The sequence below is a fragment of the Lichenostomus cassidix genome, chromosome 7 (genome assembly GCF_008360975.1).
Source record: "Lichenostomus cassidix isolate B80296 chromosome 7, HeHo_3.0, whole genome shotgun sequence".
Classification (NCBI taxonomy): Eukaryota; Metazoa; Chordata; class Aves; order Passeriformes; family Meliphagidae; genus Lichenostomus; species Lichenostomus cassidix.
In genome coordinates this window covers 25,807,933-25,826,481 of record NC_139488.1, presented here as the reverse complement: position 1 = coordinate 25,826,481, position 18,549 = coordinate 25,807,933, and the positions used below count along the sequence as shown (strand labels likewise).

Sequence of the window (18,549 nt, the reverse complement as noted above, 5' to 3'; positions counted from 1 at the left end):
ATCATCTTTACCCACATTTGTTTTGAACATCCCCTTACTTTTTGGCAGCAAATATTTCATCACAAGCTTCCATCTGGAATTTTTGTTCTTCACCATCAGTGTTCGTCATATGTTCACAGCTTTTTGATCAGATTATCATCTCTACCGAACATCACCTCCAATACATTCACTGTATAGAAGATAATTTAAAAGTTATTATTCCATTAGAGTAAATCTTGCAGTGTTTATATATATTCAGGCAAAAACCTGGTCTGACACTTTAACCAAGCAATTTAATTCCTGATAATTTAGCATCCTCTTCTAGGGCACAATCCACAGGGGTGTATTCATGTCATACAGTGTCAAGAACAAAAATACAAGCTGAACATTATCTGGCATTGGACACATATACAATGTGGCACAGCAAAATCATGTGTACAGTAGCAAGAAAGTCGCAAAAAAATATTAAACTTTAAATTACTAAAGCACATCTTTATTTTGCAATTAAACAATTAAGATTCACAAGTAAAGTATATATATATTTTCAAGTCTGTACCTAGACAACTATTTGTCAACTGAAATTAAATATATCCACAAAATATGCATAACAGCATTTTTTCACATAATAGAATGAAATTTTACTTAAGACTAAAACAAGACTTGTTAAATGTTAATTAGTATATTTATCCTGGGAACTGCTGGTTTTCAGTAGAAGTTAGTGTATAATTTTAATGGCAAGAAATTTCATTTTATCAAAATGAGGACAAATACATAAGGCCCTTTAAAGCATACAGTAGCTGCAGTGACAAAAGCTGAATTTATTTTCACATTGTCCAGTGTTGACCAATTTCAAGTTTCCATCGTTTTCCACCAACCACCCCAGCTGCTTAGCCAAGATGGAACATTTAGGTTGTTGGTTTGTCTTTTTTTCCTCCCCCTCATGTGCTTTTAAACAAATTTATAGGCAGAAGTCTATGGGAAGAGCCTTTGCATCTCCCCTATATTAATAAAGATAACACAAGAGTTAGTCTAAATAACAAAGGAGCTATTCAACTCTGAGATGATTTAGTCCACACTTGCAGTCCACCATTCAGCAGCATGAAACCGAGATGAAATTCGACAACTGAAAGCCACAGCTGGAAATGCAAATTAATTACCAGAAGTAACTGGCAAAAATATTGCCACCATCTGATTGTTAATAAGGATCAAAATAATACTCTTTCCCTTTGTATTTACACATAGTATAGCACCTGTTACAGAAAAAAACCCCAAACCTTACACAAACAGCCTTGCCAAACTGACTGGTTAAAATGGGATCACTGGTAAATGAAGCAAACCAAATGGAAAACAAATCTGGATACACTGGATAAGATAAAACCTTCACTCTCTTACCTTAATTTTCCTGTAAGATTATTATGGGCTGTTACTGTGGTGCGCAATGTACTGAGATAATTGCACTGGATCATTTACAGTCTACTCCTTGTGGATATATTCTAGTTAAAGAAAAAAACAGCTTAACATAAACTGTCCAACCCTTTCACTCATGTCTCAGGCCCCTGGCCTAGGTGCAAAAGGGTAACAACTTCCTTAAACTTTGTTGTGCATTATCTTTAGTTATCAAAATTCAAATAAGTTAAGTAAAAAAAAAAAAAAAAAAAAAAAAAAGAATACTGATTTCCAGGTAATTGATCTAATGTTAAAAATAATGCTTAGCAGAAACATATACAGTAAACATAGCTAATTTGCAGCTAGCTGAGAGAGATCACAGAGATAAATTTACAAGTACCCTGTAAGTTTCTATTTGCACCATTTTTTTCCTTCCCCCCCCAAATGCAGGCTTCATATTCTTTTTAAGACAGGAAAATTGAGATAATAGCATTATCTTGTTAATATCTATTTTCTGAAAATCCCTCAGAAACACATGAACCATCAACAAGAAATGGTTGGAAAAACAGAAAGCATTCGTACCAGGGTGTAATCTGAATCATCTCTGTACAGAAACCCATTAAGCATCTCTCTCCAAACCCAATTTATTTTGTCCAATAGTTCAGTCAGTAGTAAGCATCAGATAAAGTGCTACTATTCAAACATCAAAACACTTTGAAAAAAATTACCTTTTAAAACGTGTAAGCTTGCTAAATATGAAATACCACAACGAACAAGCTGCCAGCCAGTCTGTGAACCATAGTTCATGCTACAGCAGACTAGAATCAGATATTTTAGTGGATTTTTAAAATGAGGCTACTAATCAAAATGTCTAAATTTAAAAAATTTAATATCTCAGCATTTTTTTAGAGTAAGTAATCTATCTCTCCTTTTTACCATTGAGATCTCAATGAGCAAATCATGCCAAAGCCAATAGCCAGAACTTAGAGCTTATGCACCAGATAAAAACTTGCAGCTGGAGAAGCCCTATGAAAAGATACTTGTGGAGTAACAAGCACAGAGGTAAAATCCATTGATAAGCAATTGGCCTTCTTTGCAGGCTGCTAAACAAACAAGTGAGTTTCAATGTCTAAGTGCAGTGGGATAACAGAGACTGGACAGAACAGTTACACTGAAACAAACCAACCATTTCCTCCTTCTAACAGCTTCCCAATCACCACTGATTATAAATCCCTGCATATTCATGCAAGATCCACAGTTGAAATCAATGAGTATGTTTTTACCAGATCTTAATACTGGATCCTAGCACTAAAAGTAGCAATGGGAAAGAACTTTTTTACTCTCAAGACAAAAGATGGGTACTAAAATTGGCAAATACACCCAACTCAGCCAAATGGGAACCTGAGATGTGAGCTACAAAAATACTGCAACTGACATTAAAGGACACCATTCCTGTATTTGGTGTAAGTCCAAACATGCAAAATTTTCATTTGGACCATAACCAAATCACTCCCCTTATCCTCAGGGCTGAGGGGCTTGCTGATTGCCTGCAGAGTGGCTCTACAGTCAAAACTACAGCACATGTACTGGACAATCTGCTTTTGCTTGGAAATTGGTGGATCCGTAGAGCTTTTCATGCTCATGCTAATTCCCTGAGCCATCAAACATCACCCACACACCTGCACACACACTGCATAAGCATAAAAATATCGCATAATTCAGCTCCACAGCATACCTGGAGCTCCAACATCTCTGTGCCAGACCTTCCCTCCTTCCCATTTCCCTGGGAAGCACAACTGCAGCATGGAAGGGAATTTTGGCCCTTCCACGGGTACCACAAAGCTTTTTGGAAGGTCTCAATGGAAAGTTGCCAGCTACACAAGTTCCATAACAAACTCCTCATGCTCCTTAATGTCCCAACTGCTTCCTCACTCTGTCTTCAATAGATGGTGTGCCAGACTGTAATCAGATATTCTAGAAGTGTTATTGCTTTATCTATATGGCATATAAGCTTTTGAGATTTAACAGAGAAATGTGGAAGAAATGTCAGCTAGCATTAAATCTAGTGAGAAAAAAAATCAGGTGCTCTCTTTTTCATAAATGGGAGAGAATAGATAAAAATAAAATGCATAAAAGCAGTATTTTACTGCTTAAGACCTACAAGTGACTGAAAACACCAAATGCTTCCAAATTCAGGATAAATACATGTTTCAGCTCTCAGTTATCTGGGATATCTAATGCAGTATTTCTCAAAGTGGACTGGCTGACAATCTGTAGGTGGTTTATTAAACAATACCAGCATCTTATTTCATATTTAGCAAAAATAAAAAATGCTCCCAAAACACTCAAAGCCCCCACTAGAGCCCCGTGTCTTTCTACTTAAAAAAACCCCTTCAAATCCATTTTGAACAAGAGATAGTAGTGGTAGTTTTCAATCTCAACCCAAAAGTAAAAACAAAAGTCTTAACATTTTACATTGGCACAAAATTGTCATAATATTGCTCTTATTTACAATGAAAAGTACTTTTTTTTCTCTTAACTGGATTCGTATCATGGAAGAGTTACAAACATACTCTTTCCCACACCCCCCAACATTTTTCCTAATCAAATGGTATGAAAATAATTATTCATAAAATCCAACAGTCATAACACCAATCACATATAGGTCTATAAGTCATTATGTCTGAAAGATACATTCATGTTTTGTACAGCATGAAACATACAAAAACTTCTTTAAAAAACTCTTAAGGATGATACAGATCTTCATAACCCAAAGTAAAATATTAAGCAGTTTTGCTTTTTTTTGGCCATATAAAAATATTTTAAAGGCCATTTATACCACAACAGGTAGAAAAATTTCAATGACTGATTTATGGTGCAGAAAGGCTTCAGTGCTCTTCTCTTTCCCAAGAAGTTTTTGGTTACCTTTATCCTCGCTTTGGAGAAGCCAAAAGCCACTGAGTCGCTGATTGCCAATTAACAAAGAATAGGTACTTTGTTCCAATTTTTTCCCCAGTGCAACTAGTTAATAAACTACAAGTCAGTGCAGAAGAAAATTTTGAAGACACCTATTATTCTTGCCTGTGTTTGTAATCAAAACAGTAATGACAGATGACCAATATATATCCCATACTTAATTGTGGTATAAATGGGACTTCTGAACTTGAACTGCTTTGGCAATTTTACGTAAGAATATTTAAATATGTGACATACCAACGCTATATAATGCTGCTATAACCTCAATTTCTGATTTCCCTCAGCATAACAGGGCAAATGCTTTTTTGTTTACAACTTGAATATGAAGAAAATTTCTTTCAGTATAATGGATGAATTATTTTACTTTTTGGACGTTAAGTGCTGAGTTCAATATAACCTTCTAACTAGCCAGCAACTCAGCTAATAACTTCCTTACATTGAAGTAAAAGAATTATAAAAAAGAATTTTTATTTGTTGCAAATGGCTTAAAATATAACGAGATTAAAGCTACCATATTACTCTTTTTCAGTTCAGTTCAGATCCAGAGATTCTTGTAAAATTTATTTTTCACTGAGGGATAATATTGACTTAAGCATCAAATCTAGAAATATAAGTAACAGGGCCACAGCCCTCCTAATATTATTTAGTTTTCTAAAAATATTTAAAACTCTATTTTCTATTTGGCATTGTGGTTCATGTTCATTACTAAGTCATAAGCCAGGATTTCACTTTGCCTGAATCCCTTTTCATTTAATAGTTCACAGCTGATCTGTTTCAAATGTCCATAGAACACAGTATATTATACAATATAATTCTTCAATAGTTAAAAATTATTTAGCGTAGAACTTTCGATTTTAATTCTATGCTATATATATAGCTTACAACAAAATTCAATGGATAAACATTTTCAGGAAACCAATATAATAAATTAAAACTTTTAAATAGAGGGCACAAAATTATGCTGTCACAGGGCAGTCGGAGAAGTGACTGTTTTTTTCTTACAGTATATTACACTGGGTACCTTGCTTCTGACTTGGTTTCTCCTATACTAGAAAAATATTAAAAAATGGGGACATTTATACATCTTTAGAATGAGCTCAGATACTGTATCAGACAGACATTTCTTACAAATCTTCTACCTACTTAAATAAGAAACAACCCATACCAACTGGAACAATTTTGCACAAGCGTAACAGAAGGCGACTGGGATCATTATGAAATTAAAATTAAGTTCTGGGCTAACTTCATAGTGTTCTCCCTCCCTTCTCCCCTCCAAACAAATAAAAGAAAATAAAAGGCAGACCTGTACGAACATGGCTTGAAATCAACTATGAGGACTTAACAAGTTAGTTAGAAGGTAATGGAATTAAATCACATCTGATTGTAAGTTTAACTTAATTATCAGTGCTTTTAAAGAGTTATGTCTAATTGAGTAAAATAACTATTCTCAATAAAAGGATAAAACAAAGTATCAGCTTCTAATGACCTACCAGCATTTTGTAGTAAGATGCTAGTAAGTTACTAGTTGGAAGGAATGAAGGAATGTGTCAGATTTTTCACATAATTACAGCAGCATACAATGCTCATTCATTAAGTTGGCAGAGGTGCTTTTGCTACAGAGAGTAGCACACAGGTACTTGTATAAGGAAAGAGGGAATGGTATTTCCATGACCCCTTGTGGTAACACATTCCAAGCACCAAGGGCCGTTTTTGAAATCTGAACCCATAAGATAAATATGACAGGACAATACCACCCCCATGGAATCATGAGTGCCTTTCACTGGATGTACGCTGTAAGTCTCAAGGCACTTAAGGGGTTAAGACATAATGCATGCACTAGTTCCCATCACGTAATCTTAAGTCACAAGAATCAGAATACACCAGTGTATGACACACAAGCTGTGTCAAAGAAATGCTGTTTATTTATGTGATTTTTTTTAAATTTTTTGTTGTTATTTTGTACAAGATGCTGGTAAGTGGGCATTATGCAGCTACTGCTGGGTTAACATAGATGCCAGCTCTCCTCTAACAACCAGCTGGTCTCTAGTGAGGGTGTAGGACAAAGTGTGCTGCATCAGTAGGCAGTGTGTATCTATCTAGTATTGGCAATATTGCTAATGTTGTAAAAAACAAAACTGTGAGAGTCTGTACATAGTAAATAAACCTAGCACTGGAAAAAGACCATGGCTTAGTGTATTTTTTCATTTGCTTTTCATTTTAAGAGACATGGGTGTAAAACAGAGTGAAATAATTCCAAGCCTTGTTTGTAGCAATTCAACCAGAAGCGCAGTATATGGCACTACAATGAAATATCGTAGATTACCCTGAACACAATTAGTTCTTTCAGTTTATGGTTTGTTCGGAGCAAATCATGAAAATAAAGTCTTCAAACAGATGAAGGTTAGAAGAGTTTCAGAGACTGATTTTGTTTCAACGTAAAGTGCAACAGTGCTGAAGTTTTCAAAGTCCTTTGTCAATTCTTTGCTGTACTTCACTATCATTTCCTGCAAGCAGTATTATGGCACAAAGAATGTTGCCAGTTCATTACAGAGGACAGGATTCCTCAATTGATATCATAGGATTTTTGCTCTTTACTTATGCAGTGATGCTTGTAAAGGTTTAATAAGTCCTTCTTCATACACCTTCAAAATAGCTTCACATACAAATCTGTACTGACTCTGAAAAGGAAAGTAGATTCAGTAAATTGAAAAGGACCATAATTGAAAAAGGAACATAATTGAAAAATGTCATTTGCAAGCAGAAAAGGAACATAATTGAAAAATGTCATTTGCAAGGAGAAAAGGCCTCTAAGATTTACCTAACCCATACTCTTGACAGGACAAGAACTCTGCTTTAAAGTTAGTTTAGGAAAGACAATACAAAAGGAACTTTAGATGACAGTATTTTGTTTCTCAACAGACTAGGATGAATCGCACTTTGAAATATATACCATAAAAGTATATACCCACAAACCCAGTATTATTATTACAACATCACCTATTTAGTAATTTTCTGCTCTTTAGCTCCTTGCTGAAGTTTCACTGACCTGAGGTTTCCATGCCCTGGGATTTAGAAGCCATAGTTTCAAAGTACTTTTTCATACTTACATTAACTTTGGCATGTTACTGGCACCTCCCTTTCAGTATATGATACAAAAGAAAACTGTTTCATGTTTTAAAAGCCCAGAACTCCTGTTTCTTAACATTATATAATGTCTAACTCCTCAATGCATCCTAGTCTAGCACCTGCATACACAGAGGCCACTAACAGTTTGTTTTAAACAAATCATAGTTAAAAAAACAGTAATCAAATTAGAATATAATGAAAACCAAACAAAATGAATGCAAAGCGCCAGAAGTCATACAGCATCCTACACCAACGTGTCTGGGCTGGTTAGAACTCCAGCACACCTGCACTGTCAGTGGCGTTAGGAACACCCCTTTCTATGCAGTGGTCAGTGATGTCAGATCTCAAAAGGGAACATAAAAATATCTAGCACTAGAATCATTATTTACTGTACTGTGGCGTGCATATGAAATGGTTCAAGATTTTATCCATTTGTGTAAAATCCACGTTTTGCCCTCAGCGATCCCCGAAGGCGCCTGAGCTCGCGCAGCGCCCCCGTGCGGACAGCGAGGGAATCTCTCGGGACACACCAACCCAGGCCAGGCTGCCAAAACGGCAACGGCTGATGTTTGTGAAATCTTAAAATAACCCAATTCTTTTGTTAGACCCTCTCCTTCTGATGCACTAAACACCTGTTTTTCGCTGAACCTTGAAAACTTTGGTTTCTCTAAGAAAAATGAGGAGACCAGATGATACTTAGCACATACCGTGAAAAAATACAGTTAAAACCTTTACCACTGCAACTCCTACCTTTCCGAGTAACACTTTCTTCCCCTCTACATATAAGAGAGATAGCTAATCATCCTGTAGAACTGTCACAAACAGCAAGAGCCAACCTTTACTATTTTTCATGTATCATCACCTTTCTCAGCCTTCCTGTCCTACCTGAATACAACCTTTTAGTGAAACAGCAGCACTGACTGACTGATGACCTAGAAATGGAGACATATATACACTTTTTGTCAGCCTTAATACTCTCTGAAGAACACAAAAGGTTTATTCAAATTTGATTAGAGGAATGGCAGCATGGACATGAAAATTACTATGCTGAGTAACTACCTACCTTCAGGTGATTGATTGTGATTTGATACTGGATCTAGTGCCTTTTCTCCTTCAAGATGCTTTCTCTCTAAATGCTATACACTACGACTAAAACTATACCAATTACTCATGATTACTTCTTCAAAAAATTCAGAAACCTGGAACTATCCAAAGTTTGGAACAACTGAATGTTCAAGTCTTTTTTTTTTTTTTTCTCTGAAAGACAACACAACTCAACCTTTTCACCCTTTTTAGGTACTTTCTAAAAACATAAACACAAACTGCTCTTAGAGATAACCAACACCTGACTGATATAACAGCAAGTTTCTAAATCTGTTCTAAAACTCTTACAAATCTAACACATGAATTATGTCACAAAACCCAAACATTACAGGTGCATGAAAAAACTCTGGTATCTTAAGGTACATCAAATGTCATGAAAGCCCCAAAAGAATCTTTACAGTAAGTTACTTTTCTTAGACTAAATATACTTATGATGGCTTTGATGCATTTTGCATGAGATTTAATTACACTGATTTTTAAAAGTATTATTTCTCTGATAATTTCCCCTTGAGTCACTACAGGGTGTAGTTAATGCTTGTTTCCATTACAACTAAAGCAAAATAAAATCACTGCATTTCATCACTGGAATTTTTCCTTGCATGTCTTGGTTTTTCTGTGCTTATCTTTTATACTACTCCTATTTTTAACACCTGGAATTAGGTTCCTGCTTTCTCTGAGTGATTTTTACACTGCTGAAAATTGACTCTTTTTGTCATTAATTGTCAGGTATCCCTGAAACAGCTCCTGCTTTTTTTTCCAAGTTTTCTCTGTAGAAATTTAAAGAATTGCTCAATTCCAACAGCTTTAGCAATTTATTCTTGCCTGGAGCCAAAGTTAGAGCTACACTGGGTAAAGGTGATCTCTGCAATATGATCAACAACAAGTGTATTAAAAATCCATTTAATATTACCAGATCATATGAAATTATTGTTCTGCAGCACAGAACAGTGGGGATGATACTCACAGGCGTTTGGATCATCATGGCTCTTTGATCTCTCATGGTTCTTACAATGTCTAGTGGATAAACAGGCTGATTGCACTCAATGAGACACATCGCTGTCTCCATCGTGATCAGAACCCCTGTCCGTCCAATCCCAGCACTGAAACAGCAACAATGAAACAAAGCGGAAAATGAAATCAAGCGACTGGAGTACAGTTGATACTTAAAGACCTTCCTTCTCATGGATTCTCAGAGTTGATCACTATGACTCCCATACTACTCGGGGAGGGGTTAGACTGGTTGTGTCTGCATCTGGAAGCAGCCTCTGTCCTGCCTGAACAGAGGAAAACCCATCAGTACAGAACTGCCACTCCTTGGAAGAGGAACTGCCTGGCCCAGCCGCTCCCTTGAGCAGAATTTACAGAGATGTTTACAAAGATCACATTATAAACCACACTAACATCTAGAGAATAACAAAACACAAGCATATGCTGGGCAAACTGTGTCAGTTTGACCATAACTGAAATGATGATTTCTGGAATGTTGGGCTGATAAAATCGTATTTATGTCCTCCAAGCAATCCATACCTTCTTATTTTCAAATAAGGAAAGGTACAATTACTAGAAACTTCTGTTGGGTGACAATAAGGATTGATTTCTTGGTATTAAGGAGTAGAATATCTATCTAGCTTGTATAGGTTGAAAAGGAATACATAGTAGCAATCCCTTTCAAGACAAGGAAGTACCATAATATACACATCTCAGAATGGCAAAATTATCAAGAGAGCTTACAGACGAACTTTTTTTCCTTAAAAATAAAACAGATCTAAAGATTTATCTGCACTTTTTTACAAATACTTTTGCTTTTTCAGAAGTAGAAAGCTTTAAAGACAGAATATTTAACCTTGAATTTGATGATCAGTTTCAGATTTTTTGAAATAGAAAACTTTTGAAATAGAAAACACATACTACTCCATATTGGGATATATGGCCAAATACGTATTTTGAAATGCCAGCATTACCCCAACTCATACAATAAATGAAAGCATTTGGACCTAAAGTGATTAATATAAACATTTCAAATTTTGAAAGTTATTTGTTCTGACTTTAAAGAGTAACTTCAAATTATGTCTAGCTAAACTACTATTTAAATCTTTGTCCAGGAGGTGGCATTAAAGCTACTCTATATTTCAGTGATGTCATGTGGATTTTAGGACAAGATGTAAATGTGCTGGTTATGTAAAACGATTCAGAAGTATTTATTATTTCTAGAATTTATACATATAGAATTTAAATGCAGAATGCTTTATCAAATCCAAGTAGGAACAGTAACTGTCAAAGAAACGAATTACTCATTTTACAATTTCAAAAGATTCAGAGAAGGACAACAATGATAGAAAATGTGATAATTTCCTTATGATAAACATAAGGCAGGATAGGACTCTTCAGCTTGGAAAAAGAAACCAGTGACTGATGGAGTAGAACACTGAGACAGGGCATGAAAATCATGAAGGCCATGTACAGGATGGGTGGTTCACCATTTCATCTAGAACAAGAAATAGAAACTATTCAACAAAACTAGTAAGACCTTCTAAAGATAAAAATAACCACATGACACAATATCAGAAATGAGTGGTTTATGTAGCCTGATATAACAAAAACCTTTCCAATTCCTTAAGGTCTTTGTTGCCTTATAACCTCTGAGGGTTAGGAACATTTTGCTTTTAAATTAATATTGTACGAAGGAAAAGAATTTTCTGCTTGGATTCCTCACGCTAAAGCTGATGGCTTAGTCCTGAAAACAAATTTTGTTGCACTAATGCCCTGTCCTATTATACTGAAGAGATGTTAAAAATAGAGTGCATGCACCATATGGAGAAACACCTGGGCTCCTTTTGCTTGACTCCCCGCTGGAATTTGGTTATACTTCCCAACAGCCACCAAGTTGGGCCAATTAAGTAAATTATGTTGAATTGCGATATTCCATCTCTTTTCTTCTGTGAAACATAAATCTTTCATACAAGTTTCAATTACACATTGAAATTATCAATTTGGAGCTGAATTGGTGCTTCCTTGAGATGAATGAAACTGTTTGTATTCTCCAATGTTGTTGGTCCAGTGCTCCTGCAGACTTGCACGCTTTATATCATAGAAGTTGTATTTGGCTGCCTTTTCTGCTATTTTTTACAATAATATTAACCAAAAGTATATCAATAATGGAAGCTGAGAAACAGTATCAGCTAAGACAGTGGCATTCTGGTACTAGTGTCCCTAGTCAGTAAGACTCACCCTGATCTGCATAAAGCAAAAGAGAGCAGAACTAACGGAATACAATTTCTGATACATACGGTATATTTTTCTTAAACGTCTAGTTTACTTGAAGTCTTCAAATTTATTTTATCCCTTACACTTCTCAGCTTCTCTCTGAAAGGAACGATGCATGCCTGACTCAGGAACACTGACTGGGGAATATTTAGGAATTGAGAGGTCAAATATTATTCGCAGAAGTGTTCCCAAGAATTGTGATAGCACATGTTCATTTGAAAACAACTGGCATTATTCTAGTTTGCAAATTCGGTGTTTTAAAATTATTAAGATTTTGGAATTTACTACAGGAATGTAGAATGCTATTAAAAAGTATTGTACAAGAAAAAGAAAAAACACATTTCACGTGTACATAAAGATCGAAACAACAGAGTTATTTTAATTCATGACAAAGGTAAATTGTTAAGAAAAATGTCTCATCTTAATGTATGTATCAAAATATCACATAGCCTAAGACTGTAGACTTGAGAGAAAATGTATTTTAATTAATCATTTCATAAACCACCCACATTTTCCACTATGGATCATTTATACAGCTATTCTGGAGCTTTGTAGAATAGGAACCTATTCCTCATGGTTACCAAGCACCTTTTGCCATTTCCCTGGATTATGTAGATTGTTAACACAAGCATTTAAACAAAACACCCCAGCAAAATCCATGCACAGATCAACACATGGTGCTATTCAAAATTTTGCTTATTGAAATGTGATTACCATGTTAAATATTTGTTTTATTTCAAAGTTGAGTTTTCCTGACATCCCCAAAGCAGATACAATTAAATATTTATTTCAACAACAAAGCACAGAACAGCTATTTGATGATAAAAAGTTCACTTTGATTATTTAATAAAGTTGTAAAAAATTTGATACCTGCAGTGAACAACAACAGGCTCTTCTCTGCCAGCCCTCTTCTTTCGCACAAGACACACAAAATCTAGGAAATCACTGGAATCATCAGGAACCCCATGATCAGGCCATGCTATGTACTGGATTTGGGTTAGCTGACGGCTTTCCTCTTTCTAAACAGAAACATGAAATTTATTCAAGGGTTATTCACATCCCATTAAAAAAAAACCAAAACCAAAAATAATAATAAAAAAATCAATAGTACATTTATAGCAACTTGTACCCATAACCAAAGTGGCTTCAGGCAACTAACAGTGCTTTTTTAGTGTTAACCATTGGTCATCCTGGATTTTATAATTTTTTCCTTTTTTTTTTTTGCTTAAAAATAAAAAAAGGAAATCCACAAATGCTTACATCTTTCTTCAACAGGTTAAAAACATTACACTGCACATAACAGCAAAGCAGCTCAAGGATACCAACGATCTAATTGAACACTAGATGTACAAGAAGGTGGTCATATTCTCAGCAAACCAAATTTAACACAAAGAGATAGTATCTTACAAGATTCAAATGACAGAACTGGGGTAGGGAGAGAAGATCAGACATAAAAGCTCTTCAGCCCCTATGTGAGCAGCACTGTTTTGGCTTTATCTGCACCTCTTAATTTTATGCAGCATACTACACCTACAATGCAGAATTACTTTGTTTTCCACTGCTTCCTGGCCTTTGCTCTGACATCACAAATATAATCAATTGGCCTCCGGTTAGGGGAGGGGACAGGCCGGGCAACCAGAGTCGCATTTCAAAAGAACAGGAGCTACTACACTTTAAATAGCCTTTAGGCACTGAACCATTTACAAAGATTCCACTGCTGACAGCAGGTGAACAATTGTCTCAACAGGACACAGGGCAGGAATTTTAACTGCAAATTGACTAAAAGGCAGCTCTATAAAACTGGCTTCTCATCTAGTAACCCAAACAGTGAGAAATCAGTATGTTAACTAAATTCCAGATACTAATTCCCAAATACTCCTGAGATTGAAATGCTGGCTGGGGAGGCTCTGAAAACTACACATGCCCTGAAAATCATGCAATGCATGTTCAAAAAGGTCCTTGTTTACATGCAGTCACCAATCCAGATTCATCTTTTTCTCAGCAGGATTTATCTTCCATCTTCTTGCACTTATTTTTCAAGGTGGAATTATTAAGAACTGTTTGCCTCTACAAAGACTTTCAGTTGTGGTGATGAAACACCTCTAGTGTCTCATGTTCTGAAAACATCAAAGGAATAACAAGTTTCTCAACTTCTTCTGTTACTCTTTTTCTTTGGCCAGGTTATGAAAGACACCACTAAAACTTCAGGAAAAATAATATATCTTTCATGTGATCCAATTAATATGATTATGAAAAATGAATCTCTGTGATATTTTCACTTATGAAAGGTTATCATTCTACGGACAGAATTTCTCCAAGGCAAGTAGATGACAACATGAGTAGTTTTCCCAAAGGTTCTAGAAAAAAACAGTTCCATTTATATGGAAATGCCACCAAGTTGAAAAGGAAGTATGCAAGGATTCTGCAGATTAATACAGGAAAATACATTATGATTTTACCTCCAGATTAGTCAATGTCATTTCTCGAAAGACATAAGCAGGATTTCCTTCTTCTGAATGGCAGGTAATCTGGAAATTCCCATATGATGAGCTTCCTGATGGCTCTGGCCAGTACTGATGGCATTTAACCTAGGGTCAACACATTTTTAAAGATACCTGTGTTTAAATTCAGAGTATTATTTTAATTGTCTCTAGTTTTTATACCTTTGTTTGTTGCAGATTATTTTGATCATTTTACATTCACTATTAATTTACTTACCAAATAGACTTTGTTACCTAATTACTGTTTCTAAAATAAGGTATCACAGAGATTTCCTGGTTCTCTTTTCAAGAGGACATTTGCACCAGCTCTTGCAGTTAGTTTAACTGAAGATGGATGCTTTTAACTTCCATTACAATTTTTTAAAGAATTTACCTATAAATATTCTATCTTAACATTTCAGTGACAAAGATGCTGCTTGATAAATATTTCTGACCTCAAAAATTCTAATCTGACCTTCTCAAAGTACATTTATATGGGAAAATAACAAATGAAAAAGCAAGGAGATAAGCAACAAAAAAGTTGCTAAACTAATGCACAAATTAGGGGGATGAAGATGGTGGCCTTCAAAGACCCCCAGTCAAGTCCCCAAATGTGAATGAAAATTCCAAACACTATGATTTTCTGCTATATGGCTTAAATGCCTAATTACAGAGGTCATTTCAGCTCAAGTGTACTTTTGCATTTCCAACCCACCTGGCGATTCTTTAAGAGCAGCCAGATTTGCAGACTTCCTGCTCCACTGAGACATCCCGGCATGCAGTGGGATAGTGATGTCAGAAGCCTCATGATCAGCTTTAGAGCAGGGAGTCTGCCTATGGGTATAAGACAGATAAGTCCTTTTATTTCATTATTAAGCAGCTCTCCAAAGTACTCCACATATATCATTATTAAAGGGGTGGGGGAACTTCAGAGAACTGCTATTGCAAGTCTGTTCTTAGCAGATCTGCAAAGAAAACTCAAAGTAAAAGGGCACTTGCACTGAAATTCCCTCTAATCATGTTTATTTGGGAGCAGGCAGCATCATGCAAACATTGAGTCACTGAAAAGTGGTTTAAAAACACTGCAACTCCCCTTCAATTATTTTAATTACATTTAGAGTCCTGACCTCCCAGCAAATATATGGTTATTAAAAAGTCAGAATATCTACAGACAGCTGAACTACAGTCCAAGCTGATCAGAACAGCTACAACCCACTACAAATCCATCTTCAAAGGAAATCCTGATATGGAGGAATTCCACCACATATTATTCCAGACTGTCATTTCTGTCCACACACTTAACCAGCCAGTCCTACTGTGAATGCTCCAGACTAAACCACATATGTCTGGAACTACACTGTATGTATGACCACACTTGATTGTTTTGCCTATCTCCAAAGGATGAACCTACATAAAATCCAAAGCTACTAAGGAGAAACTATTGCATAAACCAAAACCAAACAAGCCACAAAATACACTTGAGGCCTTTTACAGCCATTATGTTTTTACCATACACAATTCTTTTTACTAATTTATAACTGTAATTACTTTATTACTAGCATTCTATTTTTACACATTTTATGTACAAATTAAAAGACAATGATTATATGATATGATTAAATGATCCTTGATAAGACAGCCATCCAGGCATGGGATATAAACACTACAAAGCTGCCTTAAAAATGAACCTCACTACATATCAAAGAAGTATTCTAGAGAAACTGATGTGACTTCTTGGAGTTCCTTCATTTGAAGTTACAGAAAAAAATTCTATGAAGGTAAATTCTAAATGCTTTTTACTTTACAGTAATCAAACAAAGCAGACAAAAAATATTTTAAGAAATACGTGAAGACTGAAGTGAATTTAAGGACTGAACAAAGTTTGAATACTCGCGGCATTAACAACACTAGAAGGTTTAAAACCTAAGACTCATCATTGCAAAAGTACTAGAAATACATTGCTGGTATGAAAAACAGTTACAGAATGGTAGCACAGTTGGGGTTGGAAGGGACCCTTAAAGGCCATCCAGGTCCAACCCCCTGCAATAAGCAGGGACATCTCCAACTAGGTGTGAGTTGCTCTGTGCCCCATCCAACCTGACCTTGAATGTTTCCAGAGATGGACATTCACCACCTCTCTGGGCAACTTGTGCCAAGTGTTTCACCCACCCACATTGTAAAAATTTCTTCCTTATATCTACTCTACCTACAGTCTTCTAGTTTAAAACCATTTCCTCTTATCCCCTTGTCAAATTATACGCCACAATAGTATATTACTCTAGTCTTTCAAAGGCTAGTCACCAACAGTTTTTTAGACGATTATGCAAGTGGTATTTAAGGAAATGTTTTACTTACTCTGCCCCGTTCAACTTGAGTTGTTAACATTACAACCATAGATGAGCCTTGCTCCCAAGTCATCTGCCAAAAATCAGGACAAGTGTTCGGTAATGGACCTTGACAAGCAATGTACTGGTTTATTATTGTGGAAGAAGGGATTTCCATCTAAGAGAAGACAAAAGCCATTATTTCAATTCCTGCAGCAAATGGAAGTCAAGCATCAGACATATATAGTTTAGTAACTAATACATTAAAACAGCATCCACGACATTAATTCTATTTCTTAAAGGCTAGCAAATACGAATTGGCACAGATAAAAATTCTTCAAGTGTTTCACATGCAAAATTACTACAAAGATTCACATACACTTTACATATAAACTGACAGTCATGTAATTGCCATAATGAAGATTAATGGTTGAAAAAAGAAATGACAGAGCAGTTGGCAAATAATTCAGGTGCTAGTATTTCTTGCTCTGTGGGTTTTTGACACTAGCTGTTGAAACACTGATCTCAGAATTTAATATCTGGGATTTTTTCATTAAAGTAAGTAGCTGTAATTTTGCTGTTACTAACAATGGAAAAAACAAGATGCAAAAGAAAGTGATGCCAAATTAAACTTCAGTCTTGTTGAACACTACTGTCAGAAAAGAATTAATTGCTCTGGAGAGGGCAGGATTCACTTAGCATTTTTTCACATTAAATGCAGGCTAGACATTAACATTTATGAAAACACCTGCCACAAAACATTAGCAAGTAAGTATATCTACAGGAAATTTCAAACCACCTGACTAGAGGCAGCCATTCTAGCCTGAACTAGATTTACAAAAAATATTTTTTAATCAATTTTTTCATCAAGAACTGTAGAATTACTTAATGTCAGAAGCACTTCTGAAAAATACTACTCACATTAATATAATTTGCATTGATGTAATCTTCATTACTTTTTAAAATAACCCGTGTAGCATCATCTGAAAAAAAATTTAGAAAGATGTTACTTATTTACTAACCACAGTGAAATACTTTTAGAGAACATATATGAACAGAAATACTTACAAGGCGAAATGTCTCTGTATCTATTTTTGGAAATGTTTTGAGGTAATCTGGCACAAGACATTGTCATTCCAGGCTTTTTCCTATACAATTGCTAAAAGACAAAGCTGGTGGTCAGAACATAATAGATGCAACAGACTTTTTATTATGTTATTTGCCTACATAGAATTTGTTCACAAAAGAGGTGCTTTTTAGAACATGAACTACTGAGCAACAGTAGCTTCAACAAACATGAAAATACTTCTAAAAATAAAGCACTACAAATTCAGTTATGCTTTGGGATCACTGAAAATTACCAAGATGTAACCACAATTTGTTTAAAGACAAACTAAACATGAAATTTCAAGCTTCCATTAGAACACTGATCCAGAGAAAAGGTAGTATTGTATACTGGTAAGTGAATTCACTGATATTGACATCCCCACTTGGTCATTTGGGACAAGCAGATTGTGTTGTGTATAGGCATCTACCTATATTGCACTTGTTTCACCTGGTTTGGTTTTTTTACCCTTCTTCCCAGATGTCCTTCTATATTCCAGTAACTGTAGAGCAAATCCGGTGTTACCTTCTGCTTTTCCTGCACAAAATTACCTTTGAGAGGTTCCTGCCCTCTCATGCCTTGGTCATGCATTGCTACAACCCTTGTGCTACAAAGAATATCAATGAAATGATCCAGGTTCAAAAAAGCACTTTAAAAAAAAACACTTTTACACATTGAACCTTCTAGGGAGAATGAAAACTTACATTAAATGAGAATTTTAAATAACTTAGAAAAAAATCTGCTCTTTCTATATTTAAAAGTAAATTTTACCAAGGTTCTTAAAGAATAGTATATAAAATATATT

The 18,549-nt window shown here is 35.4% G+C and overlaps 1 protein-coding gene across 4 annotated transcripts in view; it reads right to left on the bottom strand.

Annotated features, from left to right (window-relative positions):
• Positions 1-1,802: 1,802 nt before the first annotated feature.
• PTPN4 (protein tyrosine phosphatase non-receptor type 4) overlaps positions 1,803-18,549 on the bottom strand; it is a 111,105-nt gene continuing 94,358 nt past the window's right edge. For 2 of the 4 annotated variants that reach the window (XM_085066890.1, XM_085066891.1), the window contains exons 21-27: positions 17,708-17,798; positions 17,561-17,622; positions 16,671-16,817; positions 14,295-14,423; positions 12,706-12,854; positions 9,536-9,671; positions 1,803-7,019 (exon numbers count right to left, since the gene is read on the bottom strand). In XM_085066890.1, the coding sequence (XP_084923016.1) occupies positions 6,933-7,019; positions 9,536-9,671; positions 12,706-12,854; positions 14,295-14,423; positions 16,671-16,817; positions 17,561-17,622; positions 17,708-17,798 (801 nt within the window). In that variant the 3' untranslated portion in view covers positions 1,803-6,932. Of the gene's footprint in view, positions 7,020-8,217; positions 8,400-9,535; positions 9,672-12,705; positions 12,855-14,294; positions 14,424-15,030; positions 15,150-16,670; positions 16,818-17,560; positions 17,623-17,707; positions 17,799-18,549 lie in introns of those variants that run through there. The other 2 variants (XR_014853505.1, XR_014853506.1) reach the window with 2 other exon arrangements.